This window comes from Cavia porcellus, unplaced genomic scaffold (assembly GCF_034190915.1).
Source record: "Cavia porcellus strain 051 isolate PalLab524CR breed Dunkin Hartley unplaced genomic scaffold, mCavPor4.1 scaffold_5, whole genome shotgun sequence".
Classification (NCBI taxonomy): domain Eukaryota; kingdom Metazoa; phylum Chordata; class Mammalia; order Rodentia; family Caviidae; genus Cavia; species Cavia porcellus.
Window position 1 is genome coordinate 84,959,054 of NW_026947488.1, and position 20,141 is coordinate 84,979,194.

Below are 20,141 nucleotides of genomic sequence, written 5' to 3' on the forward strand. Positions count from 1 at the left end.
GTGCACCCCAAGTTTGTGGCAAAAACAGGACAGATTGTAATAGATAACCACAAAACTCCCTTCATAATACTAAAACTTTTAAGATTGTAGAAAAAATATGGAAAGAGACCTTGTTTTACAAAAAGCCTTTCTTTAGTTTTTCCTTTTCTGGGTTAAAAATATGAACTCTTTGACACATTTGTATAGGGTTAATTTTTCACGGAAAACATATAAACTTTTTAAAAGATCACTTCGTCTTTTCTACTTAGTCTACTTCCTGTGGAACACAGATAGAAACTAGTTCTATTACACTGATAATTGAAGTTTTTAGTCCAATATAATACTAACTTTTCTGAAAAAGTATTTGTGCCTTATTCTTAGACATATACCCTAGAGTTCAGTTTCTTAAACTATGATCACTAGACCAAATCCAGTCTATGACCTATTTTTGCATGGCTTGAAAGCTAAGCATTCTTATGATTGCCTTAAATAATAATGAGGGCATGCAACAGAGACCGTAAGAACCACACAGTGAAAGTATTTACTATCTAACCCCTCACAAAACTTTATGATCTCCCCTTCAGATTGTGACCCCCAGTCTTTTAGAACTATACTGTTTGTCTATATGAAAAACTTACAGAACTATAACATGATTTGTTCTATAAAAAGGATTCAATGCAAAATTTATATAAATTAATTTTAACTTCTGAATAATGCTTTTTTCAGTATTGGGGTTGAAATCAGGGTCTCATACATGGTAGGAAATCTACTAAACTACACCTTCAGCCTTTTATAAAATTTTGTTGTGAGACAAGGTCTCCTTACGGTGCCTAGGTTGCCCTCAAACGTGTAATCCTACTGTCTCAATCTTCCAGATAGCTGTAATTATAGGTGTGTGCCATCATAGCTGGCTGAACAATTTTGTTTTAATGGAATTCTCCAACAAATTTCAGTCATTCATTTTAAGTAAAATAAATATGCATAATTTGCTTTCCTGTTTCATAAAAATATTACCACTTATTTTATGATTATTATATGAATGGACAAGAAAGTGGAAAAACATCTGCAATCTTACCATCCATAGTTAACCACTATTTACACTCAGCTACATTTTTCACCAACCACTTAACTTTTTAAAAAATGTGGCTCACGTTGCAAGTGTAATATTATACCCTCTTTTCTCACTTAATAACTGTCAAAAACATCTTATTTGACTGCATTCATTTCATAGAATGAATGTCACAATTTATTTAAGTATATCTCCTCTTTTTTTGACATTTTAGGTTGAAGCTAATGTTTCACTCTGAAAATGCTTCAGTGAGGACCTTTATCTGTAAATCTGGGTCTTTCTGTTGCATCCTCAGGCTAGATTTTGAAGAGTATCTCTTGCCCTTTCCCCTTTCTGCCCTAGTCCTCCATACAAACTCATGGTTCTTCCCGATCCTATAAATGAGTGGCTTCCTTAGGGTGTGAAACTGGGCCTTCTCACTCTCCATTTGTCTCAAAACTCAAGTTTTCAAGAACAATCCATGTGTTCCCCCATTTCTATCTCCAGCCCCACATCTCTTCCAGCCCTCAGAACTACACAATTTTCTGCTTGTCATTTTCACTTGTGTACTTAATTCTGTATCAAAGAATGTCCAAAAACAATTCAATATCTTTTTTTTTCTCCTCTACAAAAGCCTCCTCCTCCTCATTGCCCTTTGCAGTAAAGTGACACCACATTTCCACTATAACACAACCCGGAAGTGACAGTGTCTTTCTCCCACATCATCCCCTTCTACACAGACACCAGGGCCTACTAAAACTACGTCCTAAGAACCTTTACTGTTTCCTTTTCTCTCTGCTCTCCCAACCCCAACCTCTTTCTGGGACTGCTGTGTATGCGCCCTGCTAGGTTCTCACCTTTGCCCTGCCCTGTCCTTCTATCTTCTCTTCACCACCATGCAGAGCATTTCTAAAAATACCATTTGCTTTCACAACCCCTGATTGGCTGTGGGTCTAAGAATCTTAATGGCAAGTCCTCCTCCCTCCACCCTCGTCTTCTTTCTGTAGTCTACCATTTTCCTTCCAGTTACTTGAACGTGCTAAGTTTCTTCCAGCTTTAAATCCTTTTTCAAGCTGTTTAGTCTGCTGGGGGCACCCTCCAGTCTCTCTTCAGTGGGGCAGCCCACATGCAACCTGTATGCCCTGCCAACAGTGTGTACGTCCACTTGAGGGATACTTCATACAAATTTTTAGCCTAAATTGGTAACATTTTTCCCCTGAAATACCTGTTTCTTCACTAAATAAGTTTATTCTAAATTAATAGTGGTTTTTTTTTTTTCTGTCACCACCACGTCACCCAGTACAGGTAATATGTGCTCAATAAGTATTTATGAAATGAATAACAGGAAACATAGTAAAACGGTAAAGATTTTAAAATCATAGTATCATGTAGTATTTCAGAAAGTTTGTGTCTACCAGTTCATAAAGTAAATGAGAGTGTTCTGATCATATCTGACATTAGTACGGCTTTAAATAATTTTTAAATACTTTGACGGGAAAAAATATTACCTCATTTCTAGTGAAATGTCTTTCTTTGGTTACTAGTAAAGTTGAATATTTTTAACACATTAACAGACTCTCATGTATTTTCTATGATGTTAAAATTCATGACACTGGTTTGATTGAACCGTCTTTGTTGGGATAATTTAGAACTTTATTTAATATTCTTTTTGCTTACAAAACATTGGTATTAAACCTCCTTAAATTCTTCTGAAAATTTGTGCAGATTTGGACAAATATCCCTGCTGCCCAAAGTGTATGTGTAGTCATTGCTGAGTCCCCTTCCCTTGGATGACCATGTATAACTCATCAGGTCAACCCAGACACTTTGGAGAGTGACAAAGGAAGACAGAAACACCAGTGGGACAAGTATAAATCAGGACAATCCTCCACAAACCAAGATGAACAATGTCCTAACTCTTGTTTCCATGCAGATTTAGAATGCTGGAGCTTTAAAGCAGAGGTCCAAGTGGTAATCCAGTGATGAATTAGGGATGAAATTTGCTTTTGTCTCGAATTTTGATTTGGATGCCTGTGCTATGCTTCAGGGCTCAGTGCCTCAGCCCTGGTGCTCCTTGTTGCTCCATGCCCATTTTCTTCATTTGCCTGAGCCATGGAGACATGTGAGTTACAGCCAATCAGACAGCCAAACCTTTTGGAAGACTCCTCTCCTGTTCACCATGCTGCTTGCATTCCTTCTGCTTGCGTCAGACTGCCACTGTCAGCTGCTATATTTTACAGTGCTTACAAAGTTATGTCAGGGAGTGATCAGAACAGAGATTTTGCTTTCTAAAGTGTCTTGTGAAGGCATTCTCCTTTGACAAGTATAACACAAAGTAAAAGACATGGAATTCCTGGGGTAGCTCCTCTTGCTTCAGGTCATGTGCGTAGAGCACTCAAGGCCTGTCGCTTACAATATTCCCTAAGCTCTTGCAGCAAGTGCACCTACAAATGTCCCAGCTTTTCCTAAGTGCCCTTTTATGTAATCCACATCCATCAGTGAAATTTGAAAAATAAATTCAGGGTTGTTATAGAACTGCATTTTCAACAATTGCCAGGAACTTTAAGAATCCAGAAGATGATGGCAGAAAACTTTTAGAAAATGGAAGACTAGAATTTAGATAGATGAATTTTTGTGATTGCAATCCAGTCTGAAGCATAACTTTATTAGAAAAAGAGAAACAGACTCCCTCTTCCAGTCTTGTCAAATAAGAGCAAATTCCTACAGTGGACTCCTAGCAGAGGCTCTGTATAATTTTGTGCTTGTTGTGCAAAGGGCACCGTTGACAGTGTCATCTACATGAATGATGCCAAATGGTCCCTTCTGGCAGGAACCTACTGTGCATTTGCAGTCCTGGCACTGTACAAGGCACAGTCTGTGTGGCCATATGCTGAGGACCTCTTTATGTGACTTTTCTCTGGTAAAAAGACTATCCCCATGCTGTAGTTAGGGGTGCTTCATTTATCAATGCCTATAGACTGTTCACGGTAATTGTCATTGCAAATCTACATTCACCTAATTTCTGTAAACTCAGGAGTGTCATCAAGCCAGGGATCCTGTTCCAGGTTTGGAAAACAAGACATTGAAGCTATCTTTTAAATGTTCCATTGCCCAGGTTCTGCCATTTCACTTTCTTCAGGAAAATGTAAATGCAGTCTCATAGTTTGCTAGAGAGTAGAAAAACTTTAAGATGAATATGTGTTTTAAAAAAGCATTTTCTCATGTAGCATTGTCAATGAAAGAAGAAAATCACTTTAGGTATACTTAGGGTCCATCTCCAACATATCTACACATAGAGAGTAGTAAGTTAAAAATCTATCATCTGTAAGAAATAAAAGAGAAATAATATACATCCAAGAACTGTGTAATAGCATCATAGAACACCCAAGATGCTGTGTAATAGCATCCTATGACATTTCATACTATTTTTCTCATAGCTTTTAGGATGAAATCCATAGATTCTTTAGGCTGGATGAAATTTTTAATTCATTCACTTACACAGGCATTCAATTAATTGTTACTGTTTTCCAGACACTATAATCATGCAGCCAAACCCTTTCATGAAAAAGCTGGTTATAAAGTTGGTTAGAGACAGGGCTGGGAACAAGGCCCAGATGTTCTGTATTCAGGACACTTCACCCCACAGTGCTGTTAAATATTCCCACATAGTTACACGCAGGTGATAAAATGCCAAAGCATCTGTGTACAGCATGTGACTTGCATGTAACTTATGTAATAAAGATGAAATACAAACCTTTTGCCAGCCGATCCTTTATTACTCTAAATATCCCGATGTAAGAAGGTTCAGTGTCAGGGCTAATAATTTCAAAATTAGTTTGGGAATTTTGCAAATAAATCTTTCTCTACCTATTCATACTCCTTATGACTCATGCATTTCAATCACATCCTTTCTCAAATGTTTCCTGTACAGATTAATATCCTATAAATAGCACTGATCCCTGAGGAACACATCTTCTTATCCCTACCCTTTGAATATGAATCTAATCTCCTATCGATGGTAAAAAACCAACAGCCTGACCTCATGGTGACCTCTTTGAAAGATTTATTTGAGGGAGGATTCGACAGATGTAGTTCCTAACAATGTAACATTTCATTTTCTGAAGTTTCTATACTCTTCTTTTACACAGTGAAACCTCCCACTTTGCTGAATATTGTTGAACCTGGTGGCAGTTGAGGAGGTCAAACATATGCGAGCAGAGAGCAGCTGCTCTTTCCAGCTGCCTTCCCCTCTGCGTAGACATAAATACTGCCCAGAGGTTTTCTGCTGGGCAGAGCACTGAGACCTCGTTTGAGGTTACCACAAGGGGACCTTTTCTAACATATTTGTTTGGTAAACTCATCCACAGGCAGAAAGATCAAGAGATATCAAGCTTTTAGTTGAATGAGTAGAATAAGAACTTTGACGTCAAACCAGGTTCAAATCCTAGCTCTGCACTTGCCTATCAGTGCTTTTTGAAAATGGGCAAGTGTCTTAGTCACATCATACTTGCTGGGGCAAAATACCCAATACTCAGAACATAAAGGAGGACAGGTACTTCCGCTCACCTGGTTTAGCCCATAGTCTGCAGGCTGGAGGGTGTGGTGGAGGACGTCGCAGGTGAGAGCTGCTCAGGGCACGTGGACTGGTAGCTGGGAGAGGGTGAAGGGAAGAGCTGGGAAGGGAAAGAAACTCTTCAAGGCCACACTCCCTCTTCTGACCAGACCTCCCTCCCTAACCAGTCAACTACAAACCTCCATAAAGCCAATCACCTTTCAAAACCCCCACCTACGAGTTCATTTAACCTTACTGTTCAAGGCCAACACACTTCCAAATAGGGACAAAAGTAGTTTCTTCTTGGGTCTTTTGAGGGTTAAGTGAGTTAGACAGTGTTAATAATTCCAGCAACAAATGTTTATTAACCTCTTATGGCATTCATAGTCCTACCCTTCAGGGAATTAAGTTTTATTTTTTTGTTTCTTTGTTTTGTTTTGTTTTTACACAGGAATCCCTGACTCACTTAAGGGTTGGAAAGTCATAGGAAGGTATGACTTGATTTTAAATAAATTAGAATTGAATTTTATAAAATGATTTTTATAAAACCTTCTTCAGTTTCATGTATTTTTGTATGGATGTGTGGCTTGGGTCTTTCTATAAAAGGTACTCCTTACACGAGTCTAGTAGAGAAGATAAATGATTAAACAGCAGCCTTAATAAAGTTTGTGTGATAATTGCACTGTCATGGGCACATGGGGTGGTCATTGGAGCCAGAAGGTGGGGACAAAATCAGCCAAGCTTTCCAGGAGGAAGTAACATTCAAACTGAGACTTAAAAGATGAGTAAAAGTCTCCCAAAAGAAGTTGTTGGTGGCAGGCAGCAGTTCTTTAAGGGCTATAAGGACCTCTGTGGAGCTTTAACAGTCAAAGGAAAGAGACTTACTTAGATTTGCAGTGTAAAGAAGGCTACTCTGGCTGCATGAGGCGAGTAAACAGGGATCTTTTGGGAGATATGTAATGGTGATGGAGTAGATTTCAGGAGGGCCTCTGTATTTCAGTAGGAGTGTATACATGGTGATTGATGAGGGAAACTCCTAGAATGGGAGAGTTTCCAGATGATTCTGTCTTGTCCCACATCTCTGATGTTTAACTTACAAAGGCTGTAGGGGACAAATTTAAGTGTTAACTCTAAACTCCAACTTAAGGAAACAATGCTGTAAACAGGAAGACAAAGTCTTTCAATCACTTTACAAATCATCTCTCTATCCTGCTGGACATATCTGCAGACTGCTGCAGGCCTAGGAGTTGGCAGGGCTTCCTGTTCCAAAGTAGGCGTGCTCTTGGCACGAGATGGAAGGCTGGAAACAGAATGAAAACTGGGCTAGCCAAGCACTTTGCCTGAAGAGAAGAGAAAAGGGAAACTGGGTACTTTCCCATGTGATCTAGAATATCTGGACAGAAAATAATGTAAAAGTACAGATAACTCAAAGATGTTTTTATATTTGGCTTTGAAATGCCATGCATTTTTGATAGTGAACTTACCTTGCCAAATGTTTTTCTTAGACCATGTTTTTCATTTCCCCGAACACAGACCAGTTGAACAGCAGGGGGAAAAGATGGTGCCCACAGGAAGTGTGGGTGACTAGCTGGGAGGCCCTAATATTTTTTTAATTGAGCTGACACTACAAGTCTGCCTTGTCATTTCAGTTGATCAATATTTATTTGTCTACTGGTAACATGCCACAGAGCAGGGCATTTTTTAAGGTCCTAAACTTTGCCAGGTCACATGGTGGCTTGAAAAGCAGCTGCCTAGTTCTCAGCATACACATCCACATTACCAAATACTTCACAGGGCAACCTTTACACCCCAGGGTGGCCACCAGGCCTTCACAACAAACTCAAATCAAACCATATTTGGAGCACGAGGCAGGCTGTTTACTGATGTTAGTGTCAACTATATTTTAAGTCATAATCAGTCCCTTTTTATAGAAGAGATCAAAAGGCTCTTTTCCTATTATTCAGAAGACTGCTGCTTCCAGATGACTTAAAATGTTAGCTTAAATTCCCTGCCTCAGGCCTACCTAAGAAAGGAAGGTGTCAGGCCTCACAGCAACCACTGAAATGAAGGGTATCTGCATCCAAGTCCCCATTAGACCCTGGATTAGTTAGGGTGGCAGCACTCCCTACTAAAGAATCCCAAGCATTCCCGTTCTTGCATCTGGACTGTGGCAAGCCAGGGTAGAGCCTGGTCCAGGCTACATTTCACCAGAGTAATTAGTAACAGGCTGGAATCCGGAAGTTCAGGGAAATTGGTTTTCCCTAATTTCTTGTACTAAGTGCTCGTTTTCATGGTCACCACAGGCAGGAGGGAAGTTCCTACTTTCCCAGTTTTTCAGGGTAGGAGTTCATTCATATGACATTCTTAATCCTTTAAGGTCCTCTGTGACCTATGTGCAGGTTTCCAAGTGCTGGCATCTTTCACGTCATCAAACCTTTTCCTACACAGAAGAGCTGACAAACTCAGAGAGCCAGGTACGTTTCCTGAAGTCAAGGAAGCAGACACTTTAAAGATGAAAACTGTCTCTGGAGGGCGGTCCTTGGAGGCCCCAAACCTTTAGAATAGATATCCCAACCCTACCCCACCCACGTGCCACTTTTCACACTTACCCCTCCACTCCTGATACACAAGCCTCACTGAGGTCACCCTCAGCTGGCAGTCCGGAGGGGAAAGGAAACGTGAGCTAAAGCAACAGGTTCCACCCACAGCCTGAACTTGGAGGGGACTGTGGCAGCGAGCGATGGGAGCTAGGAGGTGGGCGGAGAGGAAGCGGGGAGGGGGAAGGTGGAAGGAAAATGTGGGTGTCTGACCACCAAGCTAACGTCACTCGAGCTCATACAAGAGCTTGTGAATTGGCCGGGGAGGGGAATCCTTCCCAGGGCCAGTCCGAGACTTCCAAGTGGATCAGGAGGCGCCGGGCCCGCGCTCCGGCAGGCGAGGAGGCTTCCGCCGGTAACAAGTCCTGCGGAGAGGCCTTGAGTGGCGCTCAAGCAACGCGAGTGTCTGAGCGTGGAAATGCACCCTTCTCCCAGATCGCCCCTCACTAGTAGCACTGTCCGCGCCCCTAACGCCTCGTGTCTTCTCCCCTCCGGCCTTTCCCGGGCCTCTCCGGTCTCTTCCCAATTGGCCCCCAGCTCCAGCCTGCAGCCGAGAAAACCGGGAGAGCGGACTGCGCCGCGCCCGCAGCCTCTGGGCATGCTCGGTGGCGGGCCGGCTCGCCGCCGGGAGGGCGCGTCCTTCCTCCCCCGGGCGGCGGCGAAGCCTGCAGCGACTGTCGCTGCGCCCCGGCTCGGCGCACCTTTTGGGGAGACGGGGCGGGGCGCCCCGCCAGGCGCGTGCCGAACGCCCCCCGCATCCCACCCCGTGCTTTTGGGCAGACGCAGGGAGAAGCACAGAGGTGAAAGTGAGTCCTCCGCCCGCCTGCGGTTCCTTGGAAAGTAGAGCTCGGCTCCCGCGCAGCCCCGGCTCCCAGGCGCGGGCGGGGACGGGGCGGGGCGGGGCGGGGCCAGGTGGGGGGTGGTCTCGGCGCCCGCAGCGAGGTGCGGAATCAGTAGCCGCCCACTCCTTGCTCTGGACCAGCCCCCTGGGAATTATAATTCTGCGAGAAAGTGTCTGGTTCTGGGACAATCCTTGGGGCTAGGTGCAGGGGTGCGCCTGGCGCAAAATGGTTACAACAAAGTCTGCACGCGCCCCGGGGCTCCTCGTACGAAAAGTGTGCCCTGGCGGCAGGGCACCCCTCTGCTAAATGTGAGGGTTAGTAACTCGGAAGAAATGTGGTTGTGCGAGAGGAGAAGGGCGCACACGGGAAGCCTCCGGCGGGCGCCGGTCTCGCGCCCAGGCCTCCTAGGGGGGCGCACCGGGTGCCGGCGGCGACGGTGGCGGGGAGCGGGGCGGGCGCAGCGGGTTCGGCCCGGCGGCTCACTCTGTCTGCCTCCTCCCCCCAGGACTACCGAGAGGATGGGATGGATCTAGGCAGTGACGCCGGCAGTAGCAGCAGTAGCCGCGCCAGTTCGCAGTCCAACTCCGCTAAAGTGACCCCTTGCTCCGAGTGCAAATCCTCGTCGTCGCCGGGGGGCAGCCTGGACTTGGTGTCCGCTCTGGAGGACTATGAGGAGCCTTTTCCGGTCTACCAGAAGAAGGTGATTGATGAATGGGCGCCGGAGGAGGACGGGGAGGAGGAGGAAGAGGAGAACGAGCGAGGGTACCGGGATGACCGGTGTCCGGCTCGGGAGACTGGGGACGTGAGCGCCAGGACCTGCGGTGGCGGCGGCGGCGGCGGCGGGGGCAGGAGCACCACCACGACCATGCCGCCCCCGATGCCCAACGGCAACCTCCACCCACACGACCCCCAGGACCTCAGGTACAATGGCAACGTGGTGCTGGCCGGCCGGCCGAGCGGTTCCCGGGGCCCTCGCCGAGCGACCCAGAAGCCCCAGCCGGAGGGAAGCCGGCACCGCGGCCGGGGCCCGGCGGCCGGGGGGCTCTGCCTTCAGCCTCCGGACTGCGGGACTTGTGTCCCAGAGGAGCCCCCGGTACCCCCTATGGACTGGGAGGCACTGGAGAAGCATCTGGCCGGGCTGCAGTTCCGGGAGCAGGAGGTGCGGAACCAGGGCCAGGCGAGGACCAACTCCACCTCCGTAAGTTGGCCAGGGTGCGTGCCCACGCGCGCGCACACTTTTACACACCCCGCGCGCAGCCCTCACGCCCCTTCTCCGCGCTCCCCGCACCCGCCCGCCCGCCTCCTGCGGCCCCATTCATCCTTCCCAGAGGGTGGGGGCTGGGCTGAGAAGCTTGCCTTCTGCTCCCCTGGGGTACAGTTTGATCTGTCTGAGCTCTGTCTGGGTTTACTAGATGGGCGGAGAGGAGGGAGGAGCGGCCAGAGGGCAGCGGAAAGTCCGGCTAGTGGAACCGGCGACTCATTTTGTTGGAATTACTTATGGAGACGAGGTTGTTAGTCACTTCCTTGAAAATAAACCCGGGGAGATTTTGGCAGAGACCAGTGCCTATGGGGCACATTGCACATCGTAATAGTTGTGGCTTTGTCAATCGTGGTGGGTATCCCTTCGTTGCCGCTGTTTCGCCCCTGGGTAGGCTGTCCCTGTCTGTGCATGGACACACAGTCATCCGCCCACACATCTGCCCTGGAAGAGGGGTTTGTTCCATCTCGTGTTTAAACCGAGGCTCCCTTATATGGATAGGTTGACAGTCCTCTAGACTTTCTTCCTTTTTGAAACCCGAGCTATTGTTGACCTGGGGGAAGGGGTGAATTGAATGCCAGGATGAGGGAGGAGTTTTTGCCTGGGTTGCCTGACTCATTCTCTCTCTGGCGAATCCCTCCTTGTTTTGATAAAGGAACCACTTACAGTTCCTTACCGGAGGCTACTACTGCCTCAATTCAGAAAAGCCAGACAGGGAGGGGTGATGGCGTGGAACAGAGGGAGGGAGAGGAGGAGGGATGCATCTATAATAAGCTCTGGCAGGTTCACACCTGTCTCAACATCTCTTTTGCCCCTGAGAGGAGAGCAGATAAATGACTTAGAAAAAAAGCATCATGAATGTAGTTCCGCTATTTATCATTGTTTTGAAATAAGCAACAGTTGTAATTTGAAATCATTAATGATGTCCCTAAATAGGGCTGAAGGGCGCAGTTTAAATGAGTTGCTTTCTCTGTGTGGGAGTTTGGTGGCAGTGTGGGAGAATGCTTGCCTTGCAGGTGTAAATTGTGAGTCCAGGGCCCTGGGCTGCTGCAAATTGGGTGCATGCACTTCTGACTCCAGGGATGAGGATGGTAACTGCGCCTTTCACGGGAGAAATTGACATCATTCCTATTAGAGAGGGTTCTCAACTGCCAGAGTCCACTGGTTAGTGTCCCTTGAGAAAATACCTATTAAATTAACATACTGATTTTAATCCTGGTTGTTTGAAACTTTGCTGTGATCTCTAACATGGAATCTTCCCATTACAGTGCATAGTATTTTGTGTACCTTGTAGTAGAAAATATCCATTTCCCACTTAGAGCTTGAGAAAAATACCTTATTAAGTTCAAAGGATTGAGGAATGACTTGAAGATAAGCAAGTGATTCATTTACAGTTCCATGACACTTCTACATTCCAGTATAATGTAATAATTATGTATGCATGTGTTAGGGTATACTGGTGACAATAACTTGCATTACTCAGAAGTTACAAGATAAAATTTTATTTGTGTACCATAGGTGATGGGCCCATGTGCCAGGTATGGTTTTCAGTGTTGTAATGATGTATCTGTCTACATGGGGCTTGGATTCTGGTGCGGGGAGTTAGACAGAGACGCAGACTGCTTCCCTTGGACACTTAACTAGTCAGTTGCTTAACTCTCAGTCCCCTCTACCCTTAACCTCAGTGCCTACTCACACCTTCCTTTATCTTTACTGTGAAGACTGTGAGCTTTACTTGTTTGTTAGTCTCTCAAGCCCAGTTTTCTTGTTCTTTAATTTTGGTCTCTGAAATCTAGGAGGAGTACAGGAATCTCACATTCAGTGCCTCTGAGAATGCCTGGGATGTAGGCATGTATTGATCGTGTATGATCATGTATGATCTTCAAACATCTGGCGAAGAAAAAAGTATTCACAGGACCTGTCATTCCACTGCTAATCCAGCCTCTAGTTTTACAGTTGAGGAAAGTGAGGTCGCATGGGTTTTTGATTTGCTTAAGTCCCAGTGAGGAACTTATGAAAGAAGTTTTGAATTTTCTTCTGAGACAGGACTAGAGTTTTTATCCATTGGATGTTTAAAGTAATTTGAAATAAAATCGAAAGAGAGGGTACTCATATTCCCAAAATAAAAGATTTCCTAAAGGCAGATCTTCTCTTGCACTGCCTTAGCATTAAAGACAAAGGTAAACTGGGAAGTAACCAGCAACCCATTTCTTAGGAGTCTGTTCTCACAGACAGGGCTTGCTTTTGTTTTTATGGGACAGCATTAGCTTTTGCAGTGCAGTGTAGTGACAGAAGTCAGGGTTTCTGCCTCCCTGTTCGCCTGCTTCTCAACTGCGGTGATACACCCAAGGGGAAGACTGAGATCTCAGACATGTGTTGATGATTAGCTGTCCCTAATTCAGGGAAGATTCAAAAACAAATTTAAAACATGCCATGTTTGGAAAAGACACTGGCCTTGACTTTGTGAAGGGTTTAGGTGACTAATCATTCCCTTGATGCCCTTGAAGGAGGATGAACTCTGGTGGTGCCAGGTATTTTGCTGTCAAAGCTGGAAGGGCCCTGAGAACTCCCAAAGGAAATACCCTGGCGACAGACTCTATGCTGCCTTCTTAGAACTGAGCCATCTACATAGCCTCTGGTGGTCTGATTCAGGGTAGCAAGTTTACATTACTCCACAGCTAAGTCCCCTGTAGCTCACCTTGTCCCTCCCACAAGATTCTGCCCAGCATCCAAAAATACTTTCAGAAGTGCCTTTCTCCAGTTGGCAGACTGCCCATCTGGTGTCCTGCCTGGGCCTTCCTCTTGTGTGTGAACACATTTGGTGCCAAATGTAAGTGAAGAACTGTTCTGGGTGTAGTTCTTTTGGTGTAAAATAGGGGTGCTGCTCTCATAAGTTCATGTTCATCTAAATCCTCACCTCTCTGCCTGCTTGACTCTAGTGAACTGGCACTGATAATGTTCAGGGAACCCGGGAGCTTGTTATCCTCAGTTTCCTTCTTCTGTGAATTGGCCCCATGCAATGGGTTTTCTCCCCTCTCCTGTATTTCCAGGTTATAACCACACCACTCTTTCTCCTATTCAAGGGATGCCCTGCACCCTTCACCAGGTAATGGGAGAATGCAGTGGCACCTCAGTACCCTCCTTTTCATAATAGAATATAATTTCACTTTTTTTTTCTCCTTGATTTTTGCCATGAGGGCTCCTGTCCTGGAGGTTTAGTGGTCCTCTGGGTTTAGTTCCCTCTCTGGAAAGCCAGCTCCTTTTTTTTCTCCTAATTTTTGACTCTTTTTTTTGTTTGTTTGTTTTTTAATTATTTATTCATTTACTTGATTTTTTGAGACAGGATCTCACTATGTAGTTCAGGCTGGCCTTAAACTCACTATATAGCCCAGGCTGGCCTCAAACTCATGGCAATCTGCCTGCCTTAGCCTCCCAAGTGCTGGAATTACAGGCATATACTGGTGTGGTATAGTTGACATAATATCAATTGCATGTACTTAAAATATACAGTTTAATAAATTTTGACACACACATATAAGTCATACGAATAACACATCTAGGTCTTGATACACCTACAAACTATCACCAAAATCAGGATAGGAGACATATCCATCATTTCCAAAAGTATCATTGTGCTCCTTTATAATAGGTTTTCCTGGACAACCACTGATCTGATTTTCATGCTACAGAATAGCTTACATTTTCTAAAATTAACATTAGTGGACTCACACAACAGATCCATTCTATTGTGTATATCAATAGCTTATTCCTTTGTATTGCTGACTAGCATTCCATTTTATGGATGGACCGTAGTAATCTGCTGGTAGAGCTGTAAATACTCATGTGCACATCTTTGTGTGGATGTACTTTTTCATTAAGATAACAGGTAGAATGGTTGGATTGTATAGTTGGCATGCATTTGACTTTACAGGAGGGTAACTCTCTTCCATAGAAGTACTGTTTTACATGTCATTGCTGTGACTCTTACAGCACTGCCCAGGATCTTGGCTTTCCCTCTTAACAGTGCTCTATCCCATCAGCAACCTTGGGGGTTTCCCGTATGCTATTCAAGTTACTGAGAGGGTTGCTCCCCTCTCTCTTAAGAGAGAATCACAAAAACATCAGTGGGATTGTATGTCACATGCACCCAAAGTCATTACAGTCATTGTTTGAAAAAGGAAAAGGGAAAAGGAAAGGAGCTGTTTTAAATCAGAAAGGAATTCTCATTGTCAACCTGGCACACTTTTAAGTGGGATATGTATGTGTGTATGTGTGCACGCACACACGCAAGCCTATGACAAGTGTGTTTTTCTCATTTAATGAGAAGATAATAATTTTAATTGACATGTTAATTGAAAGCAAATTAGGAAGTTATTTCCAAAATTCCTGAAAATAATTTGTCTTTTCATTTGTTGATACTATTAGCTAGCAGAAACTAACTAATTACAAGTTATTTTCGTTGTATTATTCTGTACGAATTACAGCCCAGTTACTTCCTCGTCAACAACACTACTAAAGTAGCTTGAATGGCTGGATGGTTTGTTTCCTTAGTTCCTTGGGCTATGTTTAAATTACATGAGTTCTTGTCTTCTGTTTGTAGACAGAATTAAGATGTCTTTATTATTCCTAAAATATAGTATAGCTTGTAAGTTTGATAAGTTTCGTGATTCTGTAGCTTGGGATGCAGTATTGAAACCATACTGTAGTGGTATACAAGTATCACTCCTATTGCAGAGCATGGGCCACGACAGAGCTCATGTAATTTTCTGTTTACTATTACTAGAAATTACTGGGACTAAATGCTTTCTGTGCTTTACTTTACTTTGAAATGTCTAGTACCATAATAAGAAGGTTTTTTGGCTGCTTTTCCTAATACATGTTGATTTTTGCTTAAGAGCTTCAGAAGTTGTTCTGTGCATTAGCAGGCACTCAAGAAAAATGGTTGGATTTTTAAAAATTAGGTTGTAAGACCAGGTGTTTTAGCTCAGTTGCAGGGCACTTGCCTAACATACTCAAGGCTCTAGGTTTGATTTGCAGCACTAGAAGAGAGGGAGAGGCTGAAGGAAGGAAGGAAAGAAAAGGGAGAGGTAGGAGGAGAGAGGGAGCTATGGTGTTCCTGCTAGGGCTGTGTGCAAATGTTCATTAAAGTTACCATTGGATAGTTCGCTATACTGTGGAAGTACCTTTTGAACTGTTGCAGTTAGGCTAAAAGAAATTTCTGCCTGTCAGTTGGTTTGCATGTAGTGGGCCTTAAAATATCCTAAGGAAAAATTTGAGACTCCACACTGGAAAGTCAAATGCAGACATTCTCATCACACTTACTGAGTTCTCAAATGTATTACTACTGGCATCACGTCATCTTTCTTCACCCCATCTAGAACACTTTCAACTCCAGATCCTCACCTGGCATTCCTCATTCCTTCACCATTGGGAAGCCCCAGCATGAGCTCTTTGCTCAGTCTCGGGTCCATGGGCTGCTTGCTGTCTGCCACTGTGCCCACCACTGGAGCCCACTCAGGTGCTCACATCTCTGCGAAGCTTTGCCTGGTGAGCTAAGCTCTGAGGAACCTCTTTGTGCTCTGAACTTGTTTCTCTTTTGTACATTTACTACTCATATTTGGGTTTTAAAAGATTTTCCGATTTTTGTTATCATATTTGCTCCTCGTGCCAAACTTGGAAGTTGGATAGGCAGTTAATATTCCCGTTCTAGCCGTGAGAAAAGTGAAGTTCAAGGACTTTTCTAATTTAGTCTCCTGCTTGACAAAAGTCAGATCTGACTGTCAAGTTCTGCCAGTATACCCAGGCTTTCAGTGACATCATAACCAGTGATTGTCTTGTATTCCCAGTTATCTTCCTTTGTGGATCTCTTACCTCTGCAACTATTTAAATCCCTCGTCTCTCTCTAGCACAGGCTCAATAGCATTCCTTAAAGAGCAGATTATCTGATGAATGCTTGTTATTTAGTTGGTTAATGTATTTGTCCCTGTGTTAGTGTTTAACTCTTTAACTTACTCTAAGCTGCTACACTGTATTTTCTTATTAGTGCTAGAAATAGTAATTCTGAGTCTCCTGAAAACTAATCTAAACTCTGGTATTACTGCATATTAAAATAAAAGTTTGTTTTATTCTCCTAGATCTTTGCTACTGAAGATTTGGATGGTTTATTTTTTACTTTTGAAATTCAGTCTAGTGTTTTTAACAAACCGAGCTTTTGTGAATGCTGTTCCTCAACTGTTTGTGTTTCTTGAGCTGTTAGGACAGATGACAGTCTCTACTGTCAGTTACTTGGACACTGTTTTGCACCAAACTTCTATGAAAATTTAAGTGTCGGTTATGAAACTGAGCATTTTCCATGGAAAAGTAATAGGAGTTTATAGATGCAAAGAATCTGAGAAATCAACTGAATAAACGCACTGCTTTCTGAAGAAGGAACTGAGGTCTCTGGAGATTAATCATTTTAATCCATCTCCTCAGCCCAGGTTCGATCTAGCCTCCCTTCATGTACAAATGATTCCCCTCACACCTTCTGAGTCCCTCTTTTTAATGAATTGTGTCCACCCCTGACCCCAGCTGTCTACATTTAAAAAAAAAAATTTCCAAAGTTTTTTGGAGGATAGATCCACATTCATCACTTAAGATCTTCCAAATTGGAAATAGGGTCTAACTCATCTTTTGACAGCAAGGTGTTTGTTCTTCTGTGTAAACTTTAGGCATACACACTGGTCCCAGTGTGGTTTTCAGTGCTCTCTCTGAATCGATGATTTTCTCCTTGCGTTTATTTTCTCCAAGATGTGAACACTTTACCTAATTGTACTCACTCCTTTGCAGCTTTGGGTCCTGTCTTGGGACTTGGTCCTTTCCTCTCATGGGGGCAGGCAGTGACTGGGACTTGAGAACTCTGCAAAGAGCCCCCAGAATTCTAGGGGGGCGAGAAAGGAGAAGTTAGCGTTCAAGGTCACCTTCTGCACATCACTTCTACTTCCCAAACAGGGCTATGGGGTGCCTGGGTTCAGACAGCTAGGGGAGAGAAAATCTGTGTGGCTACTGCATAAGTGGAGACAGATTTTGTTCTGTCTAGACAGAGTTTTCAGTGAATATTTTGTTATAAGCCAAAAAAGGAAAATAAAACCAAGAAAAGGCTAGAAAAAAATAGTATTTGTGGGTTTAGGAGCTTTCCATGAAATAGTCTAAATTGAGATACTTGGCTTAGAGCATGGGTAATAAGCAAGAAATAGAAAAATGGACATAAGGAAGGGAAGAGGTTTTTGAGTTTTTAAGGTTCCTTGTGTGATGTTTCTGAGTTACCCAGTTAAATCTGTTGGGCTGTGTCACATGTAACTAATTCTTCCCAGGTCAAGGATGATTGTAATAATTGCCATCTTCTTATTTATTTATTATTATTTATTTATTTATTTATTTATTTTGGTACTAGGGATCAAACTCCCAACCTCACAACGTCGAAATTGCCAGGCAGTCACTTGTGCCACTGAACCATATCCCTGGCCCTTTAGCCACTTCTTCTTAAAGAAGCCTTATTCCATTAGAGCCATATTGTTTCAGATTCTCTCAGTTGGCTGATTTGTTCTGTTTTGCTTGGGTTTTGGCTGCAGCTACCCTTTTATTTGGTAACGGGGCTCCATCTCATGATCTCCTGCTTGCCAGGCAGGCAAATATGCCACTGGGCTAAACCTCTGGCCCTACCGTTTTGAGAACTGTTATTTTCCATATAGCTTGTTAAATAATTATATCAAACATATTGTACCCTCAATCTTTCTTGTTTCTTCTCGTTCTTGTGTATACTTAATGTAATTTTGTTCTCTTCACCTCATATGTTTCACTTCTTATTTTTAGTATTTGTGTCATTCTAAATTATTTCCAGTTTCCCCATGATCAGAGTGTTTTCTCTGTAAGTATAAATAATTCAAAGAATGTTTGTTTTGATTAGGAAATGCCCAGGTGATAGGAATGAACTTGACCTATGCATGTTCAGTCCCATGTTGAGAATTTCTTAAAAGTACTCGTAAACCTATTTTATAGTTACCTGTAACAGATAGAAGTTGTGTTAAAGCAAAACTTAGTGAAAACTAAAGAGATACTCTTTTTTTCCAGCCTAGTTTATGTATCAAATTTTCTAAATAATTGCCATTTGTACATGTATGTTTTGCTGATAAGCCTGCATTTCTACTCAAATATTTTATATTTATTTGTAATTGAATGACCTTTTTCGTGTATCTGTCATCAACAATGTCATGTTCATCTTTTCCTTCTTTTCCTAAGTGCCTTTTCTTACTATTTATGGTTCATGAAAGTGACTGTGAATCTTTCATCCTTAGGATATTAGCATAGTCCATGAAAAAAGCTTCCATTTTTATGGATTACAAGAAGTACCACATTAGTCAGCAACTGATTTCTGCACATTCATCAGTTCAAATGACTTTTACTACCCGTATTTTAATAAAGATGACTGATCACTTCAAAACTCTTCCTTTATAGAAATAAATGTCTGTTATTCACGCAGTTGTATGAGATTTTTTGTTGTTGTTTTAAAAATATTGCAAAAAAACTTCTATAAAGAAAGCGTGTGTATTTTCCAGGTGCAAGGCCAAGTGATGCTCAGATGAAGCAGTTGGTTTTCAATATACCTAGGAAAGACAGAGACCAGAGCACTACCTCGTGGCCTTCTTGCCAGGCCTCTGGACAGTAGACATGCTGGCAGTCACACAGTAGCTGATGGGACTGTGTTGTTACCTCTTAGCCAAGCATACCCATTATTTCTGATCTATTTGGCCTTTTACTACTGTACAGGTTACTCTCTGTGCAGAGAACCAATTTGAAATCCTTAAGAAAGTGGCATAGCTAGTATAGAGCATCCTGGTGGCCAAGACCCCCTGCCAAGCCCTTATGCACTGCTTGAGGATGGCAAACCTGGCCAGCTAGTTATGGCCTGGGTCTGCTTACTCATAAGAGGGTTGTAGGCATGAAAGACGCAAAGCAATAGGTAGATCTTCCCAGCTATGAACCTCATGCAACTTGTTTCTGCTTCCTTCTTTGTTAGCCATATATGGCGAGAACTTCGCTTTCTAAAACAGTTTAAAGGGAATGAGGTAATTTTCTCACAATTCCTAAGATCTCCAGCAATGCTATAAATTTAGATTTAAAGATAGAGTATTAGAAAATAAACACAAAACCAGAAAAGCTGTTGGCATTTTCAATGTGAAGTTCAGCAGTGTAGTAGCTTTTAGCCTTTTCCCCACCCAAAGACAGAGTAGTGTTAACCTTATTGCTAAAGTAAGAAGGCTGTGATCCTCTCAGAGCCTGGTACCGTGTCTTCTTAGAAAAGAATTGAAAGGTTAATCTATATTATTCTAAAAATAGCATGTTTTAAATAGTTTCAAAACTAATTTAGTCCCCTGTGTTTCTCTTCATGGCATCAGTAGCTAAAAATTATCCTACTTATGAAAATTGCAGATAATTCTTTTCTTCATGCAGTCTTACATAATTTTTAGTCCATTTTGACCTGGTCTAACATTTTATCATGAGTAACTACATTTTAAGTGCTCTGTCTTTTTTGTTTCTACTCTAAAATTGGTTCCATGAGGAGTAAAAGAGCAGACCACTGGGATTTTATTTTTGAGCACAAATTATATAACCAGTGATCTGTTAGAGTTGTCATCCAGCCTACAGTGGCCCCATAGTCTGACCCAAAAAGTCTTTAAAAGAATGTCTCATTGTAGAACAACTTTAGAAAGCAGTACTTTTTTAGACATTTTGGAAACCCTACTCACAGAATAGTGATTTTAAATATCAGGTTTATGTTTCTTGTGTTTTACATGGAGACTTTCACCAAAGAAGATACATAGTTCTG

At 43.0% G+C, this 20,141-nt stretch overlaps 1 protein-coding gene across 3 annotated transcripts in view; it reads left to right on the plus strand.

Annotated features, from left to right (window-relative positions):
- Positions 1–20,141, plus strand: part of Schip1 (schwannomin interacting protein 1) — a 761,845-nt gene that overhangs the window by 632,388 nt on the left and 109,316 nt on the right. The window contains exons 1-2 of one of the 3 annotated variants that reach the window (XM_023560035.2): positions 8,830–8,982; positions 9,524–10,216. In XM_023560035.2, coding sequence (XP_023415803.2) covers positions 9,542–10,216 — 675 coding nt within the window. In that variant the 5' untranslated portion in view covers positions 8,830–8,982; positions 9,524–9,541. Of the gene's footprint in view, positions 1–8,829; positions 8,983–9,142; positions 9,333–9,523; positions 10,217–20,141 lie in introns of those variants that run through there. The other 2 variants (XM_063249262.1, XM_063249261.1) reach the window with 2 other exon arrangements.